General features: G+C 38.9%; 1 protein-coding gene across 2 annotated transcripts in view; it reads left to right on the forward strand.

Annotated features, from left to right (window-relative positions):
• The window catches only part of LOC148364819 (proto-oncogene tyrosine-protein kinase Src-like), a 51,322-nt gene that overhangs the window by 23,705 nt on the left and 7,006 nt on the right, over positions 1–20,611 (forward strand). The window contains exons 3-9 of one of the 2 annotated variants that reach the window (XM_088339013.1): positions 4,418–4,517; positions 7,174–7,191; positions 9,319–9,417; positions 9,492–9,595; positions 16,181–16,330; positions 16,398–16,553; positions 19,666–19,845. In XM_088339013.1, the coding sequence (XP_088195139.1) occupies positions 4,418–4,517; positions 7,174–7,191; positions 9,319–9,417; positions 9,492–9,595; positions 16,181–16,330; positions 16,398–16,553; positions 19,666–19,845 (807 nt within the window). The remainder of the gene's footprint in view (positions 1–4,417; positions 4,518–7,173; positions 7,192–9,318; positions 9,418–9,491; positions 9,596–16,180; positions 16,331–16,397; positions 16,554–19,665; positions 19,846–20,611) is intronic. The other variant, XM_088339014.1, reaches the window with a different exon arrangement.

Raw genomic sequence — 20,611 nt, forward strand, 5'->3', positions numbered from 1 at the left:
GATTATCTACTTGATAACAGAATATTTATTTAGAAGTAGTTTCAATGTTGAAGACAAGGAGGACACATTAACGAAAGCCCCAGCTAAAGTCAGATTATTAGAAGGCCATTTAGAACATGCTGAGGATTTTAAACATGAGGGTTGAAGGAAATTTCAGATTCTTGGATGCATCACAATTCTGACAAACAAGATTCAGGATAAACTAATAAATATCTAAAGTTTGATTTATTAAAATATGTGAAGTGTCAATCCAACAATATGTAAGGCATGATATTTTCTCTGGGACGCTAATAACTGAGCAAGCCTGCTTACACTTCGTGAGCCACTAATATACAATCGAACGACTTCCCATGATGGCAAACCAGACTTTTTTCTTGCGACTAAATTAACTAAAGTACATTTCAGGAAAGTCAAACCACTGTAGTAATCAAATGAGCTTAAGTAGGTGTTACCATTCTTACAATATTTTACTTGACTAAACTGGTAGATGGTAAATATGATCTAATTCACTTGGACAATTATTATCTGTTAACCAAATCATGTACCGCTGTAAATCACTAATGATTGGAAACTAAAGGTAAGCACCTAGATTAAAAAAAACACCAAGGTGTCCTCGTAACAGTTTGAACACACTTCAGTTCAATTCTGAAATTCTGGTAAATATTTTCATCCAGAAAATATGTTAGCAAAGTACGTTTTAAGCCTAAGGTATTGATTTTGCCTTATGAACTTAAATTAGTGTTTTTGTGCTTTTGTGTGGCTTTCCAGTAAGCATGCACTTCCAGGAACCAGATAAAACCTAATGGAAATTAATTCAATACTTGTTTTGCTTCGTTATCCAAAGCTTGGTTATTCAAAAACTAAAACTGACAAAAAGTGAGAAAAATACATCAGTAATTGATTCATGATGTACCCAAAGAGATCTAGCCTTAGTCAAAGCTGAATTATATGCAGTCAATAAGAACACTTTTTTAAACAAATGTGGTTTCTTTCTGCTATTTATCTAATTGAAATAATCCACAATGGGTTCATTTCATCTATTCGTATAACCATGTTTTGAAGATCTCCCCTCTTACTCGGGAGTAAATCTGTTTTTCTGTGATTTATTGATTGTGCTGTGTGTCTGCACCTTTTTCTTTTTTTCCCCGGGTTTTTCTTATTCACGTGTGGAGTTTGGCAGCCATCTTGCTCTGTAAACCTACCTTGAAGTCCTTATTTGCAGACTGATAACTTTACCTATTGCTTACCTAATTTTATCTGATGTATTTTTTCAAAGTTGGGTTAACAAAAAAAATATATGTTGCACATTGTCGTACACGAATGGTAAAAAAGAGAAAAAAAGTATAAAAACCATTTCAACAATAATCTTCATTTTAAACACTTGATAATCTCTGCGCCTAAATGATCTTTTTTGTGAGATATGAGGAAATACGCAAAAACACAAAGGAACAACATAGGAAATTGAATATGCTGAACTATGATCACAGAAAAAAGAAAGAGAAATCGTTTGCTTTATCGTCGGCAACAGATTCTTTCGATTCATGTCGACAGTCCGTGGAATCAAGTCTTCCACCTCCTTAACCTTTACCTGCGAAATCCATTTGAAAGCTCTGTCTCTAAAAGGCTGCTCAGTGGTTGCAGACTTGACATCAAGCCTTAATGTGTGTCTAGACCAGCCAGATGGTTGAACTAATGTTGCTTCATCCACTGAATAGTCGGTGTATGAAAAGTATTTTTGCTGCCTCTCTGCATGCTGTGCATCCATTAGCTTTAATAGTAGGATCTGATTGCACGTCTTAAGAAAATAAGTGGTCAAAAGCTACTCAAGCAGGTTATGCATACAAATAATAAGGCCAAGTGTCAGCTTTTCCCCATTATTCAAAGTCAGAAAAGATTCCGGATTTTTTAATTCCTCTTAAAGATTCAAACTGATTATCTTGTGGTGCTAGAGGTTGTATTTGATTTTTTTTTTCTGAGTGGTCGAGAAAAAAAAGTTTGAATATCAATACTGTTATTTGATATGAAATCTTTTTTTTTCCTTTTAGTAATACTGATATAAATCATGCAGTGGTTAGCGCTTGTGCGGCACAGTTCTGAGGTCGTGAGAATTTCCTGCGTGGGTTCAAATCCAGCTCCCGGCCTTACTGTGCGGAGTTTGTATGTTCTCCCCGTGCTTGCGTGGGTTTCCTCCGGGCACTCCGGTTTCCTTCCACATTCCAAAGACATGCATTTCAGGCGAATTGGCCGGTCCAAATTGTCCCTAAGTGTGACTGAGCGAGTGAGTTAACTGTCCCCGTGTGCCCTGCGATTGGCTGGCAACCAGTTCAGGGTGTCCCCTGCCCACTGCCCGATGATTGCTGGGATGGGTTCCAGCACCCCGCGACCCTACTGAGGATAAGCGGTGCAGCTAATGAGATGAGATGAGATATAAATCATTGTTATCCAAAGATATAACAGAAGTATGTCAATGATTTCTTATACAAATTACATCCCACTTACGACATACTCCATTAGGGTCCACCCGAAATTATGGAAAGTAGATTCTCCTTTTTCCCAACAGATGCTCTTTTGTGATTCAATGTCCTGCACTGTAGCGCGTAGCAGCCTGGCAATCTTGGCAGCCAGTCGACATTCCCGTACCTCACTCTCACACAGCAATCTACCACTACACTCTGTAACTAAGTGCCATCTAGGCAGCAGATGGCACCATTCTAAAAAATGTTGACGTAAGTCAAATCTGACTTTGTCGAAATGGATCCGGTCGTAAGAAGGCTGTTGTTTGTATTTGTAAAAAGAATATTTACACACCAACATATCTAAGAGTATTTTTAATGAACATATTTAACTTTCTCATTTGCAAAGAAAATTAAGAATTTTATACAACTGACATTTTTATTTTTAAATTCCGGGGTAATCAGTCTTAGCATATATGTAATCACTGTTGTTTTATAAATAGTTTTCCTAACCTTCCCTACCAAAGTCACAAATTTCACTCTTTCGGCACTTTTGTTGTTAAAAACTAATTCGAAAGCTCAAATAACTTGAATGTTTTGAAAATGAAATGCCTTAAATTGATAATGATAATGGAATGAATTACTCCTTAAATAAATGCTGCTGACAATCTTTTAAGTGCTGAAGGTCCGAGCTGATAATTGGTCCATCCCTTGCCTTAGGATGGTCATCTCAATATCACTACAGACTTTTATCATTTCTTCATAGTGTTTGAGCTCTCTGGGCCGAGTCATACCTAACACATACAACATTGGTACACGTTGCCTCCCTGCTTGGCTTGAGGGTTGGAATTTGGGGGTTTGGTCACCTAATGTGAAGGATTCCCCTATTAGGGTCTTGGCTGCGGGGTTGGGGTAAAGCAGGCCCTCATTGATGGTCTTAAAGACGCCCTGGTTGGGGTTGAAGCCCGTCTTCAGGAGCTCGTTGAGGGACTCTCGGACGATGCCCCTCCATCGATGCCCGCCTCATCCAGACCGTAGGCGTTCAGCAGATTTATTTTCACCCTATGTTCCGGTCCGGAGCCTTGGCTCTGAAAATGCTGGTCTAATAGTGATCCCAAGAGCCAAGAAGAGATCCGCAGGTTCGAGAGCATTCTCCATTCGGGCCCCGGTGCTGTGGATAAATCTAGGCTTAAAACACACTTCTATTCTATAGCATATGAGTGACCTATATTTCATGTAGACAATATCTGCGTATTATTTGTAAATTAACATCCATTGCAGCCTGGTCATCCTGGAAGGGGGACTACCTCATGTGCGGTCCCTTCTCAAGGTTTCTTTATTTTCGTCGTGTTGAGGTTTTCCTTGCCCTCATATAGGTTTTAGATCAGGGGATGGTGTAATTTGCAATAATCTGTGTTCTGTGCAGCCCTTTGAGATTAAGGGCTATACAAATAAACATGACTTGACTTGACTTAATGACTCTAAACGTCAGGTGTTGCGACACATCGGTTGTGTAGAACCATTGTTGCATCATTTATTGTGCATAGTCATACAAATGTGTATGGAAGCCGACCCCTGATCAGTCAGGGATAAGGCGAGGAAAAAGAAGAAAGAAGTGTGAGACTCCCCTCCCTCGCCCAAAAATCCAATGGGTATGCAAGCATAGATTAATAATTTGTCTTTCACTCATCTCAACCTGTATCAAATATCCTTACATTCTTTTCTTCTTGTATATCTCTTATAAGTCTTTATTGCGCGTTTATTCTGGAGTGGGACGTATTTTTATTTTTAATTCTAACTATTTGCATGTGGATGTTTCTTATCAAGCAATGCCACTTTGTTTATACAGTATTACAATGTCGTGGCTATGCCACAGTTGAAGTAAGGGCAACTTGTTTGTATTCACATCGTTGTGTTTAACCACATTGTTCCCTAAACGCAAATTGGCATGAACTCTTTTGCAGGGGGTGTCACGACATTTGTGGCGCTGTACGATTATGAGTCACGGACAGCATCTGATCTGACCTTTCGGAAAGGCGACAGGCTTCAGATTGTCAACAACACGTAAGAACTCAGTTGTCTCTGTGCATTTTATTTCCGCCTCCCCTTTTCTGCAGCAGTTTAGTGGTAACTGATTTGTCAATACAACTTGGCAATCGTATAAATCTTAGAGAATGGCGACCATTCTGTCATTTTGTTTTGCTATTATGCAAACCTGAAACCAAAACCATTACCTGATTACATTCCCAATGATTAGTAAGCTTTAAATAAAGTGAAATGAGTAAAACTCAAAACTTTTCAGCTATTTTATTTTACGCTAAACAACAACAGAGAACTCCACAAAATAGCTCACAGATAGCATCAGACAGAAAATGTTCTTCTTTTTAAAAATGTTTGAAAAAAAAACAATAAAATCTTAAAAAATATATAAGGGATGCACTGAAATGAAAATTTGTGTCCGAGAACTGAAAATGTGTAACCCTTTGCCAAAACACCCAAACAGCAACATTGAAATAAATTGTCTAAATATGAAAATATTTTGCACGCATTTGCATAAAAGGTTAAATGTAAAATATTAAATAACAAGGTGCTTATTTTTTTTTTTTTTACCTTTTTTATGAAACAAAGGTATGCAAGTGCTTTAAAAAGACGAAACAAACGAAAAGATCTACAATGCAAAAAAAAGTTAAATTATACTTCAGTACTTAGTGTAAGGTGACCGGCTATGATGACAAAAACAGACTGTTCAGTGCAACAAGCTACAATCTATATCTCCCTTATTTGTTATAAGTAAATTAAATATTTTTAGTTCATTTTGGCTTTTAACTACGATGACTGTATAGAGCAGAGGTGTCAAACAGGCGGCCCGCGGGCCATATCAGGCCCGCCAAGGAATTGAATCCGGCCCGCGAGACAACACTCAGAGAAGCGCAAGAGAAAAACAAGCTGCAGGTTGAAATATGTCAACTTGATGGTGCCTCTCACAAAGACACTGTACTTGTATTTATCTCTCTCTCTTTTTTTTTTTTTTTCTCTTTCTCTCTTTTTCTCTTTTTCTCTCTTTCTCTCTCTCTTTTTCTCTTTTTCTCTTTTTCTCTTTCTCTCTTTTTCTCTTTTTCTTTTTCTCTTTCTCTCTTTTTCTTTTTCTTTTTCTTTTTCTCTCTCTTTCTCTCTTTCTCTTTCTTTCTCTCTTTCTCTCTTTCTCTTTCTTCCACCCCTTTTGTCCCACTCTGTCTGTGTCTCTCTCTTTTAACCTCTTTTGCTGTAACTTCCTTTTTTCCTTTTCTCTTTCTCTCTTCATACCCTTCGCGCTTTATTTTCTCTCCTTCTGTCTTTCTATTTCTCTTTGGATTTCTTTCTTCCTCTCCCTTCTTTTTCCCCCCTCCCTCACGACTTTTTATCATTTGTTTCTCGCGCTCTCTCTTTTTCTTTCTTTGTCCCGCCCTCTCTCCTCTTCCCTCCCTCTTTTTCTTATTTCTTTATCTCTCTTTTTCTTTCTCTTTAATCTACTAGTCCGACCCCCGACAGAATGTTTGTTCTATCGTGTGGCCCCTGAGTTAAAATGAGTTTGACGCCCCTGGTGTAGAGTGTTAAGAAAACAGGAAACAGACGATTATGATGGTGCAGTAGTTTAGCGCCAGCCAATCAACTTCCAGGACCAATGGATTGAAAGGTACATGTTTACAAATTAAATCTGCTGAACCCTAGATGGTTACCTCTGTAGTGTTACCATGTCAATTTCAGCCAAAGTCTGGTAGCAGATAACAGAAACGGTAGAAGCAGAGGGACTCGCACACAAAAAAAAAAAGTCTAGCTCCCGTGTTGACCTGTTTCTCTCTCTTGTGTGTAAAATAAAAAAAACATGCACAAACCCCCCCCAATTGAAAGCCAGCTTTGCACGGCTCGTCTCACTTTAGACATGGCGTCATCACTTTGCTTTTTTCTGTTTATTTTTTGGGGGTACCGAAATTTCACTGCATCCCTAGAAATATTATTGAAAGAAAATACCGGTACTTCACAAACTCTGCATCTTTTTAGAAGTACTGTACAACATTATAGTCATATCTTATCTCAAAAAAACATTTTCAAATGTATGGGTTCTAGGTAAGGAACAGCCAGCGGATATTCATATCTGAGTGTGGAAATATGGTTCATATTTGTGTTCTGACATGGTAACATATAAACCAAATTCATATTTCAAATTCCTAATGAAAGTTACTTACCAAATGGTATTAAATTAGATTGGAGTATACTGTCTATACTTTTTCCACACTTTTCAGGAAAATAAAACTGAAACTTCATTTATAGGAAAGTCCTACAACACCCTTTCTTTGATTTTCATTATTGGCATTTCCAACTGTGTATATGAACATGCTTATTTTTTATAGAGTATTCTCTGTTCTTTATCTGCTAGTTGGGACGACATTGTAAGGCAGCACATAAACAAATTTATAATGTCCAATATGTGTGTGAGTAAAACCGCAAACGCAACCACGAATCCAAAGAATCCTCGATTGGAAAATGTTTGCTCCCTGGGTCTTCGGTACTAAAACGATGTAACGCAATATGTCAGTCCCGCTGTGTCGTCCCAGCGCGTTCTCCGCCTCCGCTGTCTGTCTGAGTGCTGCTCGCCTTTTGCTGTGTTTTGATGTGTCTGCTGTGTCTGTTATCTCTCCCTCTCTCTGACTCTCCCACTCTCATGCCTCATGGTCTCCCCTAGGAAAAAGTACAGCTTCAGGTCAGTAATCCTTACTGCAATAAAAAGGCAAATCCTCTGCAAACTCTTTATTTTTATGCACACTAATGATCGATGTTTTAATGTCTGTGTAGAAAAGATGAGCATGTAAATCTGTACGTAACCATTATCAGTCAGTAGATAAACTAAATAAAGGTGTTGGTATGTGTTTATTGTTAGAGGGAGGTAGTAATGAGTTACATCTACTCTGTTACATTTATTTAAGTAATTATAGGGACATTTTTTTACTTCTAGGGGTATTTTTAAATCACTATACTTAATATTTGAGTAGATTTGTGAAGAGGAAACTGTACTCTTGACTCAGCTACATTGAACCCGTTACTTAAATCCCCTCCACGTAAATGCACTTGTAAACAGGGTTAGGAATGTTATTTTTATTTTTTGAATTTACGTTTTCAATTCACGTATATTCATTTAGATGTTCATTTTTGTATTTTTAATGAAGCTGTTTTTTTTTTTAAATTACTTTTGTATTTAGGGAACTCATTTTTAATTATATGAATCTTGTTTTAAATTATTTTTTATTTTTATTTTTTTGACGGGATCAGTAGCCTAGATGGTAAGGCGCCCGCTTTGAGACTGGGAGGTCGGTGGTTCGCGCCCCGGCCGAGTCATTCCTAAGACTTAAAAAGTGGTCGGCGGCGCCCTCTGTTGGCTGCGGCTGCATCGGCTCGCTACAACGGGTCAGGTGCAATCGACATTTCGTTCTGTGTACATTGTTACACAGAATGACAATACAAGGAAATTATTATTATTATTATTATTATCCATCTAGTTCTTTATTCATTTAATACATAATTTGAACATGGGTGTAAAATACAAAATAAAAAAATATGCAAAATTATCGATTCTGCCAATATTACAGGGGCACAAGCATGCAAAGTTAGATCTTTTTCCCCTGAATTACTTTATTTTGAAGTGGCATATGCCCCGCCCTAATTAAGATATTGGGACACGCATACCAGCTCAGTAGCCTAGATGGTAAGGCGCCCGCTTTGAGACTGGGAGGTCGGTGGTTCGCGCCCCGGCCGAGTCATTCCTAAGACTTAAAAAGTGGTCGGCGGCGCCCTCTGTTGGCTGCGGCTGCATCGGCTCGCCTCAACGGGTCAGGTGCAATCGACATTTCGTTCTGTGTACATTGTTACACAGAATGACAATACAAGGAAATTATTATATTATTATTATTATAATCTTGTTAGGGTTCAAACAATTGTTTGAAATCCTTGAAAATGCTAGAATTTTAATGTATTGTGCTTGAGTCTGCTTAGAAATGACACAGACACTGCTCTCTGGTGGTTTGGCTTTTCCATTGCATTTCTTCTTCTCTCATGTTAAACTGCAGCTGGCATTAGTTTTTTATGACATTGTCCTGTTAAGTGTCATTGCCCCATAAGAGTCACGCCGAAGAGAACATGCTAAACCTTAACTAGTCATTAAGAAGGTGTAATAATGCAAAGTGCAAGGATTACTTATCAGTTTTGGACACTTATTATGGGCCATACAAAAAGGTAAGATAGCGTTTTCCAGGAGGAAATTGTAATAGGAAGAACATCCCACAACTGTAAATGTAAGCATTTCTTACCCAAAAACTTGTATAGGGAGAGCTTCCTCTCAAAACAGATGTATTCAGAATTTACTCAATGTCTAAAAATGATATTTTGATAAATGCACACCCAAGATAGATTGATAAAAATCGCATATATAAATTGCATACTTTACACATTTGTGACTCTGCAAAGTACATGATTCGCCCCAGATTTTTTCTTTTATTGGCACTGGAGAGTTGGAAAATTGGCTTTGTTTGGCCATGGAAAAGGTGTAGGAACCCTGTTTGGGACACCCTGTGTATAGATATTTTTTGCTTCAAATTCATTTGGTATCCACGCCTACCCTGAAACACAGAATTATTAGTTCCACATATTCCTTTTTTTTTTTTCACGACACTGTGAAATTAGGCTATAAATTTACAGTACATATATGAAGTGACCTTTGCAATCACCCAAACTTTATAAAAATCTGCTCTGAATGTCATGACATTAAAAGGCCCCTGTGAGTTTTCCAATAAATCTCGTTTTATTGTATGTACTTTGTTTGCGGTTGCCATGACAGAGAAGGGGACTGGTGGCTGGCTCGGTCCCTGACGACTGGAGAGAGCGGTTACATCCCAAGCAACTATGTGGCTCCGTCAGACTCCATCCAAGCGGAAGAGTAGGTTCTGTTCTGTATAGCGATGTCTTGCCTTTGCAAACTTACTGAAAGACTCTGTGGCCCACGTTTGACAGGTGGTATTTTGGGAAGATCACTCGGCGGGACTCGGAACGAATTCTTTTGAATTTACAGAACCGACGAGGAACCTTCCTTGTGAGGGAAAGCGAGACGACAAAAGGTGATATATACATATCAATGTCTAGCATATTTTACGACGTCACAGACGTATGAACTCATTCACTGCCAATGAGAGACATAGCATGAACCTATTCTCTTTAATTGACTGGTTTAGACGTAAATGAGCTGCATTTACATAGCTCTTTTCAAGTCAATGAAGACCTCCCAAAGCACTTCACAATGTGCTTCACACTTTTCCCTTTTACACACTAACTAACCGATAGCCACGCAAGATAACTACATGCTATCGGTGTAGAGTCTATAAAGATATAAACCCATGGCTGACCAAAGAATTCAGGCAGAGGCAGGAATTGAAGTTTGAAAAGCTACTGCAGTAGGAGATCGGGATTTGCCAGCCAGAACAACGTGGCCCGTTCGGCTGACCGGATCTTTCTGACCACTTCCGCTTTCAGCAGCGCATTTATTGGAGTCACGCATGCGCATTACATTACATACAATGGAAAAAGACTGAAAAACGTGGATCTTTGAATGTGACTGTGTGTGTGTGAATGATTACTTGTGTATTAAAAATAGAAAAATAGGTTAAACACGGAGTTTGTATGTTCTCCCCGTGCTTGCGTGGGTTTCCTCCGGGCACTCCGGTTTCCTCCCACATTCCAAAAAACATGCATTTCAGGTGAATTGGCCGGTCCAAATTGTCCCTAGGTGTGAATGAGCGAATGAGTTGTCTGTCCCTGTGTGCCCTGCGATTGGCTGGCAACCAGTTCAGGGTGTCCCCTGCCCACTGCCTGGAGATGGCTGGGATGGGCTCCAGCCCCCCCGTGACCCTAATGAGGATAAGCGGTACGGCTGATGAGATGAGATGAAGTTAATTTCATGGCAAGTTAATTTGTAACATAGGAGTCTGAGAAATACACAATAACTAAAAGTAGCTTACTTTACAATCGGGGGCATTCTGTGTCTTGCCCAAGGACACTTCGACATATAACACGGAGGAGCCTGGAATCGAACCTGCGACCTCTTGAGCCAATGCCGCCCTGATACTTAATGAGCTTAAAATTGAAGGTTTTCATGACAGTGAATTTTAAAACTGTCCACCAAAGACAGAATTTTAAAAATATTATATTCTGACACGTTCATGGCCAATGACAGACATAGAAGTGGCTTGAACGCATTTGCTTCCATTGACTGCTGTAAGCGGCTGTGGCATTTCAAGAGTTTATATATTACTCTGGATCATATATTGTTGGAAAAGCTGTTTCTTATGAAATAATTCTAAAATATACAGTAGAAGAATAAATATATATATATTTTTTTTTTGCTTATTGCTGATTTTTGAAATTGCAGGAACATATATATATACTTATACAATTTCCCTCAGTAGATTTATGTTGTTATTACAGATGTCAAAGTCAAATGAAGAATGCACTGCGCTGTTTTTGTAAAACGAAATTTTGGATGATCGTGACAGGAGTTCAGTGTGAAACGGACAGTTTTTGAAGTTGCAACCTGCACTTTGCATTGCCATGCAGGCCTCACTCAGCTCTCTTTAGCCACTGATTTCTCATCATTGAGCAGAGTGGGTAATGCGAAAATAAGTGAAATGTTAAACCTGCTTAAGTGACCCCACAAATGTAAAGCCTTGGTTAACTAGGCTAGGGAAATCTGAGTATTTATACCCGGCCTTATTTTAAGATAATGGTGATGAATAATAGCTGCCCTCTTGTGGTCGTTTATAAAAAAGGAACTATGAGTTGGAAAAATTATAAATAATCATTACTTGGTGTTAATCATTATGACTACTGCCATCGTCCTCTGGTATCGGTCTAAAAATTGAACCTTGATTAAATTGCCTTTTATTATTTGATTGGCATGTAAAATTTTGAAGATGATCAATGATTACTGTACTACCTCAGATAATTTTTTTTTAATTTCATTCAAATGTTTTGTTTTTCTGGGATATTAATACCTGTCAATCTCAGCCAATTCCTCCTCTAATATTGATAGCTGTTACACTTATTGGGCGATAACCATAAAAAATTTCATTTTCTGACGGCAAGGCAGGCTGTCGAATATGTGACAAAATTAGCAATCTACGATGACTTTGTTGTCTGCTACTAGTGAACAAGATAATCCAGATTAGACCTGAAATGGGAGTACAAAAACATTTTTTTAAATATGTTTTATCTAATATTAAGCAACAATTATTATACAGTGTACACAATTTGAATTAATCCAAAAATCTATAAAACGGAGGGGAAGTGTATTCATTTACAGCTATGTATTTTAAATTTTAATCAGTAAAAACATTGTATACAAAAGGGGTGTCCTAATTTATCTGCAGGGGAAAATGATGCAAGGGCCATATGCCTTTTGTGGTTGTACATTTATCAAGCACGGCAGCATTTTATTGACGATGTTTTTTCTCTTATTTTCATGTTTTCTATTATTATTAATTGGTAGATAAACACAGTTCTATAAGATAAGCAGTTAAGGATTCTACAGCATTGCTGGTGCTCCCAAACAGAACAGTACTCAAATCTTTATTTACAGAGTAAAACAATCCGTCACTTATTTAGTACTTTCCCAATTTAGACATCCAATGAGTAAGTTATAGAAACTTTTTTTCCCTCGAGTTGTTTTTTGTGGATGGCTGGACAAATATTTGATACCTCTGGTTTCCATGGTATAAACATTCCTAATTAAATTGGCGTATTTGCGCAAAGTATGCATACTTTTGGCCTATCTGTACATGCAGTTACCTTTTAACCTCTGATTTTAGACTCCACTGTTTTTCTTCCATCAACACATTTTTTTATATAATGGGAATACAAATGTGCAGGTAACCTCCGCCAAGGGTTCAGTTTATATTTGGTTTTACAATCATATCTAACTTATTTGATGCATTTGATTCTATAACAGCGTCAATTTAGAATCACATTAGTTTTGTTCCTCAGCACCTGAAGAACACGACCCATTTCGAATATACAATAAACACCCAAACGTAGAAGCCCAGGAAAGTTTTCTAATCAAGTGTAAAGAAAGGTCATTCGAAAGACAGGTGCCCTTTCACAATATTAATCACTTCCACACATCTTTCATCGATTGGCTGTTGGCTATGTCTGAACACATTGTGAGTGTAGGCTGCTAAAAGTAACATTTCATGGTTTGGTAAGCGAGAAGCAGGCTGTGAAAAGTGAGAAATGGAAATATTAATCAAATATACGGGACGAGGGATTATCAGTACTTTCTGCTCTATTGTTAAATGTGTATGAAGGCGTTGGTGTTAGCGGTGCATCTGGAAAATATTTCAGTTTTTCCGCATTTTGTTTCTTTAGTTCTTTCAGACTCTTTCTAAAATGGCCAACATGGAAGCCTAAATATTTAAGTTTAAATGTGTTTTAATTTTTCTTATTAAGATACATTGATCATGGGGGTTAGAAGCATGATTCACTATCCCTCAAAGATTGGAATAGCTAAATAACTACAGGAAATGTGAAAAAGGTGAAGCCAGTGTTTCCCATACCATTGGAAAATTCTGTTTGGATGCCTGGGTTTAATTTGTTCTGCCAGAGTCTTATAACTTGTGTTATTAAAACATATGAACCTATCAATTTTCTTTCAGCTTATCCTCTCTTGGGCCACAGGGGTGCTGGAGCCCAACCCAGCAATCCTCGGGCAGATTAAGATATGCAATATTGTTAAATATATGTAAATGGGTAGCTAAATAAAATGATTTTGAGGTTTCCCATTATGTAAATGATTGCAAAAGTCGTAGTATGTATTTGTTCTACGTATATTTGTCAGCCCCTCTTCCGGTGGTAGGTGACCAGGAAAAAATGTTTAACGATCAGTGTTCTGTGAATAAAATCTGCCCAGTGCCTCGTCACGCCGCCATCGTAAGCAATTGGTAAAATTTGCTCAAAGCGGTAAAATTCTTTGGTAAACAAGGTCCCTAACTGTAGCTAATTAGTTGCGTTTCAATAACCTACTGTAACCATCAAATAAGAACCAGCATCCTGTCATAGTAACAATCACAAAAGCAGCAGTACTTATGTTTGATACCGTAATTGACCAAATCACTGATATGAATATTACGTTTAATCAAATTTAATTCTTATATTTGTGATTGGGTCTGTTTACTCGTCGATACGATACCTTACCAGCTCAGTAGCCTAGATGGTAAGGCGCCCGCTCTGAGACTGGGAGGTTCGGGTTCGCGCCCCGGCCGAGTCATTCCTAAGACTTAAAAAGTGGTCGGCGGCGCCCTCTCTTGGCTGCGGCTGCATCGGGTCAGATGCAATCGACATTTCGTTCTGTGTACATTGTTACACAGAATGACAATACAAGGAAATTATTATTATTATTATTATTATTAAAATCTTATAGCAGCGGCATTGGAAAAGCAAAAGTTATTTTTAGAACATTAGATGACGGGCATTCACAGTGCGTTATGCTGTTTCATTGCCTTTCATAACTAATGTATTTATGATTTAGCTTTTTGATTTTGCTCAAACAATGCTCCTTATCAATGTACAAAATTTTCTTCTGAGACACGGCATCCGCCCAGACTCCCCCAGACTGTCCATCCACCAGTGTCTCACACAATTTGATGAGAAACACTGGAAGCTGAGCGGCGTGGTTATTGAAAACAACTGTCAGTACAGTTCCCGCGTTAAAACCTAAACGTCCTCCTTTTTAATGAGAAAATAGAGTGATGATATCATCCTGCCGTTCCCGGGGGACTTCTATGCTATCGAGCCGTCGAGTGAGCCAATTTGTACGTGACACGTGCTTGTGATGTCGTCAACACGAGGCACAGGCCTGTGTCTTTGTTCTCTAGGTTTTGGTCAGACTCCAACCTTGTGACACACAGCTGTGGCAAAGGGGCAGGAGGGGCAAAAAGCAAGGTAGGGAAAAAGGCGAATAGATAGGGCTGAATCGCCGTGTCAGAAGTAGGTCAGCCTACAAGGGCGCTGCAATACCCTCCTGGCTAAAAGCTGCGGTTCACCATGAGAGCGAAGATGAGGCCGATGGGGTAGAATAAGAGAGACAAGAAGGCAAGGAAGGAGGGGAGGGAGTCTTACGAAAAAACAAAAGGGATTCCCTTCATGAGGAATATGTCTCATTGTGTGCGCACAGTCTGGCTGACTAAGACAATAGACTAACTTCAAAAGGGGGCCACTTCATTGCTTCTTATCAACTGTGAACATACACTTGTATTTTGCGAAGGTGTGGGAGTCGTAGCTCGACAGCCTGACTATTTGTGTTTATGGTTTGGTGCTCCCTAGTGGTATAAAAAAATCATTTTTACAATTACACAATGTCTCTTAATATAGCAGTTCCGACCTTTATTTATATCAACAAATAACAGGCTATAATACACAAATTGGAATACATTTCATCCCCCCGGAGATTAAGCTGTTTCATTGAGTTACATCTTACCCTACCCACTATACTGCTCAACCAATAAAAAGTCTGGTTTTCGTTGCTTTGACAACCAGGGATGAAGCCTGGATTTTGGCCTTGTGTGTTGTCAATATATAGGAGTATAAATCATTATTTTGGCATCAAAATCCTGGAGAAAGAATCCACATCAGTGGAGCTGTTTTACCAACCGAGCAATTAAAATGCAGTCTTTCTCTGTAACTCTCAATGGGAGTCTTTTGACCCAATTAGCGATTTAAGTATTCGAGGCAAGTTGCTATGTGAGAATCTTAAATGTAAAATATCACATTAAAACTGCTTTTTTTGTTGTAACTAAGTGCCTGAGTCCGCGTGTCGATCAGTAAAAATAAATGTTCCAAATGTAGGTAAATTCTAGCATTGTATCAATATCAAAATACAATAAATATCAAAATATGGCTTTACATAATTGTTACAAAATAAAAGGTAGGTTGTTGAAAAAAAGGATGCTCAATATTCTGTAAAACCAGCATAATATTGATCAAAAATGCACATAAAATGTTGTTAGCTGTGATCAATCAAAAGGTTAGGTCATGTTTCCTTGTTTTTACAGGCCTTAGCTGACAAGTATCTTATTCCATGTCATTTACAATTATTTGAAACTGTTTTTTTCAATAGATAAGAATCAAATCTTACTGGTATGATTGATTTATGGATTTCTTAATTTCTGCAGTGGCCACACAGTGAATTTTTAAACAAGCCGCTGAGGGTGGTAGATCTACGGAAATGGAGTCTTGTTTTTTATCAGATGTTGCCATTATTGATGCTTTTCAAGCCGGCTTCTTGAATGAGAATGTTGAATGAGTTTTGGCATAGTATTAAACATTTTTGCTGCAATTGCTAAACACTTTGGCGCATAGTAACTAATGGAACATTTTGCATTAGTTAGTCTGTATTAGTTACTATGCAAAGGAGAGAATGTGCACTTGTTCTTAGACACCTAAAAAGTGCTATTATTACATCCCTTCTCCTAAATCACACAGTTAAGCACATGCACCGACAAATGGCACGAGCGCATTCTTTTCGGTTCTGTAGGGGCCATTAAAGAGTTTAACCTCCACAGCTGTCAGGAAATGCCACATAGCAGCTGTCGCAGCCGCCTGACGCGCTTTTGTTGTTCCTCTCCCTCTCTATACATTCTACTTTGCATCCCCCTCAGGAGCTTACTGCCTTTCCGTGCTGGATTATGACAACACCAAAGGCCTAAATGTGAAACATTACAAGATCAGGAAGCTGGACAGCGGCGGCTTCTACATCACTTCTCGCACGCAGTTCACCAGCCTGCAGCAGCTAGTCTTCCATTATCGCAGTGAGTTCTACACAGACTTTTATTGGGGGTTGAAAAAAAAGTCTCACTAATGTTGCTCTTGTTACAGAGCACTCTGACGGGTTATGCCATGCCCTGACGGATGTGTGCCCAGTGGCCAAACCTCAGACTCAGGGACTGGCTCGTGATGCCTGGGAGATCCCTCGAGAGTCCCTCCGCCTTGACCTTAAACTCGGCCAGGGCTGCTTCGGCGAGGTCTGGATGGGTAAGAAATGTACTGTGCTGCAATGCAGCATTTCTTTTGAGCTACAGTGGAACCTCGGTTCTCGACCATAAACCGTTCCAGAACCCTGTTCGAAAACCGATTTGTTCGATCACAGAAATCATTTTCCCCATTAAAAATAATGTAAATCGTTTTAATCCGTTCCAACCCCCTGAATGTTTACCTTGAATGTTTAACGTAAACATAAAGCTAACCCGGGCTAATCGTACGTTCGCGTTATCGTAATCTTCAGTACGAAAGGTTACGCTAACATGAACGTGTAAAAATAAAGAAATAAGGTCATTTACAAGTCATTTAGCACCCGGGTCTCCACAACAAGTGGTGAGCGGTTCATTGGAAAGAGGGCTGCGTTCCAACACCCTGAATGTTGGGCTCTGTTCCAACACCCTGAATGTTTACCTTGAATGTTTAACGTAAACATGAAGCTAACCCAGGCTAATCTTACGTTCGCGTTATCGTAATCTTCCGTACGAAGGATTACGCTAACATGAACGTGTAAAAATAAGAAAAAGGATAAAGAAAATTATGAATAGGATTTCTTACCTTTGTGGTGGTCAGCAGAAGGCGCAGGCAAGATCAGACACTCGCACACCTCCTTCATATTTTGCTATTATTTCTTTCTTAAATGCAAAAGTTGTACGCACTACTTTTCCTTTTTCACCTGTACCAACTTTGCTGCTTGCACTGACTTTCTTCGGAGGCATGATTAGGGGCTAAAAGACTTCGTACACCTATATTAAAAGTAAAAGCAAAACGAAGCACGTCCGCACGCGATAACTGTTGGTCACGAAAAGAGCGAAAAGAAAAAAGATCTACACCCGTGCGCCGCTCAGCATCGCACCCTAGCGTACGCACTCACGCATTACCGGCGTTGGAACTGTATATCCAAATCTAATTCGATAATACACCAAAATAAGGCATTTGATTTCCCCTTTTTATTTTATCAAAAGGTTACACACAATGAAATCATCTGGATCCAAATCGATATGTTAAGCTTATTTATAGTCCACCTAAAAAAGCAATCGATATTTGCGAGGTACAACCTCTTGACAAAATATAGTTCACTAAATTCAATTATCTACTGTAAGGATGCACAATAACCTTTTGTTCCTATGGAAATTGATAATTGATGAGATATTGCTTCTAGAGACCCATACCGAGAAAGGTTACCTTTATGTGTATAACTGTATGCTATATTCCAAAAAATAAAAACACAGAAACCCTTTGACAACTACAATGCTACAATACAGCAGGGGTCGGGTACCTGTGGCTCACGCGAGCCTTTTATGGCTTTATTCATGAGTAAACAAGGTGGATGTGTATATCCTTTTAACCACTAGGATCGTGGGGGCACCATTTTTTTACATATGCACGGTTGATGAACACTAAAAGATCTTCGTAAAGGGAAAGAAAATAGTCAGGAAAAACAGCCCCAATAATCATGTTTTATTCAAATCTTACATCCCTGAATCGTAATGTAATTGTGAGCCTCAGAAAAGACACGTAGCCTTCCAGATAAGGCACAGGTTTTATGCTATTAATGTACTAGTCTGGCCCCTGTGAGAAGGTTTTTCTACCATGTGGCCCTCAGGTTAAAATGAGTTTGACCTCCCCTGCTTTAGCTGCTTCAAAATACGGTTTTCTGACGTTGCTTTTAAGCCTGGCGTGTTTTTCCCGTGATCGCTTTTTAACATGGTTTTCATTGTCTAGAGTATTATGTATGCATGCCTACCCTCATCTTATACCATCAGTAAAAGTTATGTTTGCTATAGTTCTCAGTTTCAGTGTTGCTTGTTTTACTTGCTTTCAGATCAGCCTACAGTAGAACGTCTCAACAGGGTAGGATGTTTGGGTAAAACACCGGGACCGAGAACATAGTCAGACATTAAATTAGTACGTGGTACAGAATAGGTTGCCGACCATTGCAATACAATACATCAAGGCCTCACTTGTTTCGTGTGGTGATCAGTTCGAATCAACAGCAGAGGGTGCTAGAATGTCAATTTTCTTGCACCTTGAAATGATTGAAAATTGCATGAATAATTGAATTATTTTATACACACTAATGATCGGGCACTCCGGTTTCTTCCCACATTCCAAAAACATGCATTTCAGGTGAATTGGCCGGTCCAAATTGTCCCTAGGTGTGAATGGGCGAGTGAGTTGTCTGTCCCCGTGTGCCCTGCGATTGGCTGGCAACCAGTTCAGGGTGCCCACTGCCCGATGATTGCTGGGATGGGCTCCAGCACCCCCGCGACCCTACTGAGGATAAGCGGTGCAGCTAATGAGATGAGATGAGACACTAATGATAAGAATAAAGTGATAGCACATAAAATATGACATATAGCAAAAAACCACTCATCTCCAACTTTATACCAACTAAAACTTAACTATATAGAATAGAATAGAATATACCTTTATTGTCATTGTTACAAAATGGGTAAACATATTGTGACAACGAAATTGGGCATGACACTCCAGTTTCACACATTCACAGTGAGGTAAGAAACCTAAGAAGATAAAGGAACAGAGAAGATAAGGTTATAAAACAAGGAGGATGAGAATATAGTTATAATTTACACAACAAATGTCGACATGTAGGATGTTACATACAGTTTGGTATTTTAAGGGTTTGTGTAATATGCATTTGGTGCAAAAATAGTCATCATAGTGCAAAAAAATAGTCAACATATGCATTTGGTGCAAAAATAGTCATCATAGTGAAAAAAAATAGTCAACATTGTGCAAGGTAAGCAGTCAACATTGTGCAAGAAACATAGACATGAGTACCATTTACGTTCGTATGAGGTAGTGTTTTTGCAAGAGTTTTTCATTTTTTTGTGCGGTGTGTGTGTTTAGGGTGGTAATCTAATCATACTCTTTTAATAACTATTTCCGTTCATTTAAAATCTGTTTGACATGCTAGTTTTGAGGGAGAGAAAGTTATCGCCAAAAAGAATCCTGACCTAAGTGGGTTGTTCACTTTCACATCAACAATTCATATGTTCATTCATGCACACAGTGCTTCATGAGCAAGTTACTAAAATACCCTATAACGTCATTCCTTCTGGTTAATGATTTTGTTTTTGGTCAGGCACATGGAACGGTACGACGCGGGTGGCCATCAAGACCCTAAAACCTGGCACCATGTCACCAGAGGCCTTTCTTCAGGAAGCGCAGGTCATGAAGAAACTCAGGCACGAGAAGCTGGTCCAGCTCTACGCCGTTGTGTCCGAAGAACCCATTTACATCGTCACCGAGTACATGAGCCAAGGTGACTTCATGTTTGGTGCTAATTTTAGCTAGGCCATGCGTTCAGTGAACCCACTTGACCCTAATGAGAAAATGTGCTATAAAAAGGAGGGTTGAATCGATGACTCGGTTTTATTTGATTTATTGGCCTTTTTAGTACTGAAATCAGCACTGCTTGTTAAGACAAGGGCAATGTTCTTCTACTTGAACACTCAGTGATTTTTATTCAGGTTAACTATGTTGAGCGTGTTACTGAAAAACACTAATTACTTACAATATTGTATTTAAAAATTAATTTAGGAACCCCTCCAGATTACTAACACCAAAAAGTAGCGCGTTTCTCTGAAAATTACTATGTAGTTAAAAATGACCTACTTGTATAGAATCGAACACCCTAAAACTGCTTTAAAAAAGCCACATGATAAAAGAACTAGAAGAAAACTTGTTCACGACCTGTGGAAGCCTTGATCCATTTACATTTCCCGTCTTGTGCAATCTCGAGAGCTTGCAAACTAACACCTAGCTGAAGCACTCCTAAATTCAACACACTTTCACCATAAATTCTGTGGTCACGTTTGCCCCATTGATTTAACGTAAGTTTGTTGCTCCTTTAGAAGTCAAGTTCCCTCCCAATGCGCTTCCTACTGGTGACACATAACCAAATATGCGCATATTTGCCGATCCCCTGGTTTCAGTATTATGGCTTAGATACAAGAAAATACGGTAGGGAGAATATCTCCATGAGGAGTAATTCCTTGTCCTTGTACTCTGCTTAATAGAATGCCACC

Source organism: Urocampus carinirostris, chromosome 6, assembly GCF_059441175.1.
Source record: "Urocampus carinirostris isolate Australia breed hairy pipefish chromosome 6, RoL_Ucar_1.0, whole genome shotgun sequence".
In the NCBI taxonomy this organism is placed as follows: domain Eukaryota; kingdom Metazoa; phylum Chordata; class Actinopteri; order Syngnathiformes; family Syngnathidae; genus Urocampus; species Urocampus carinirostris.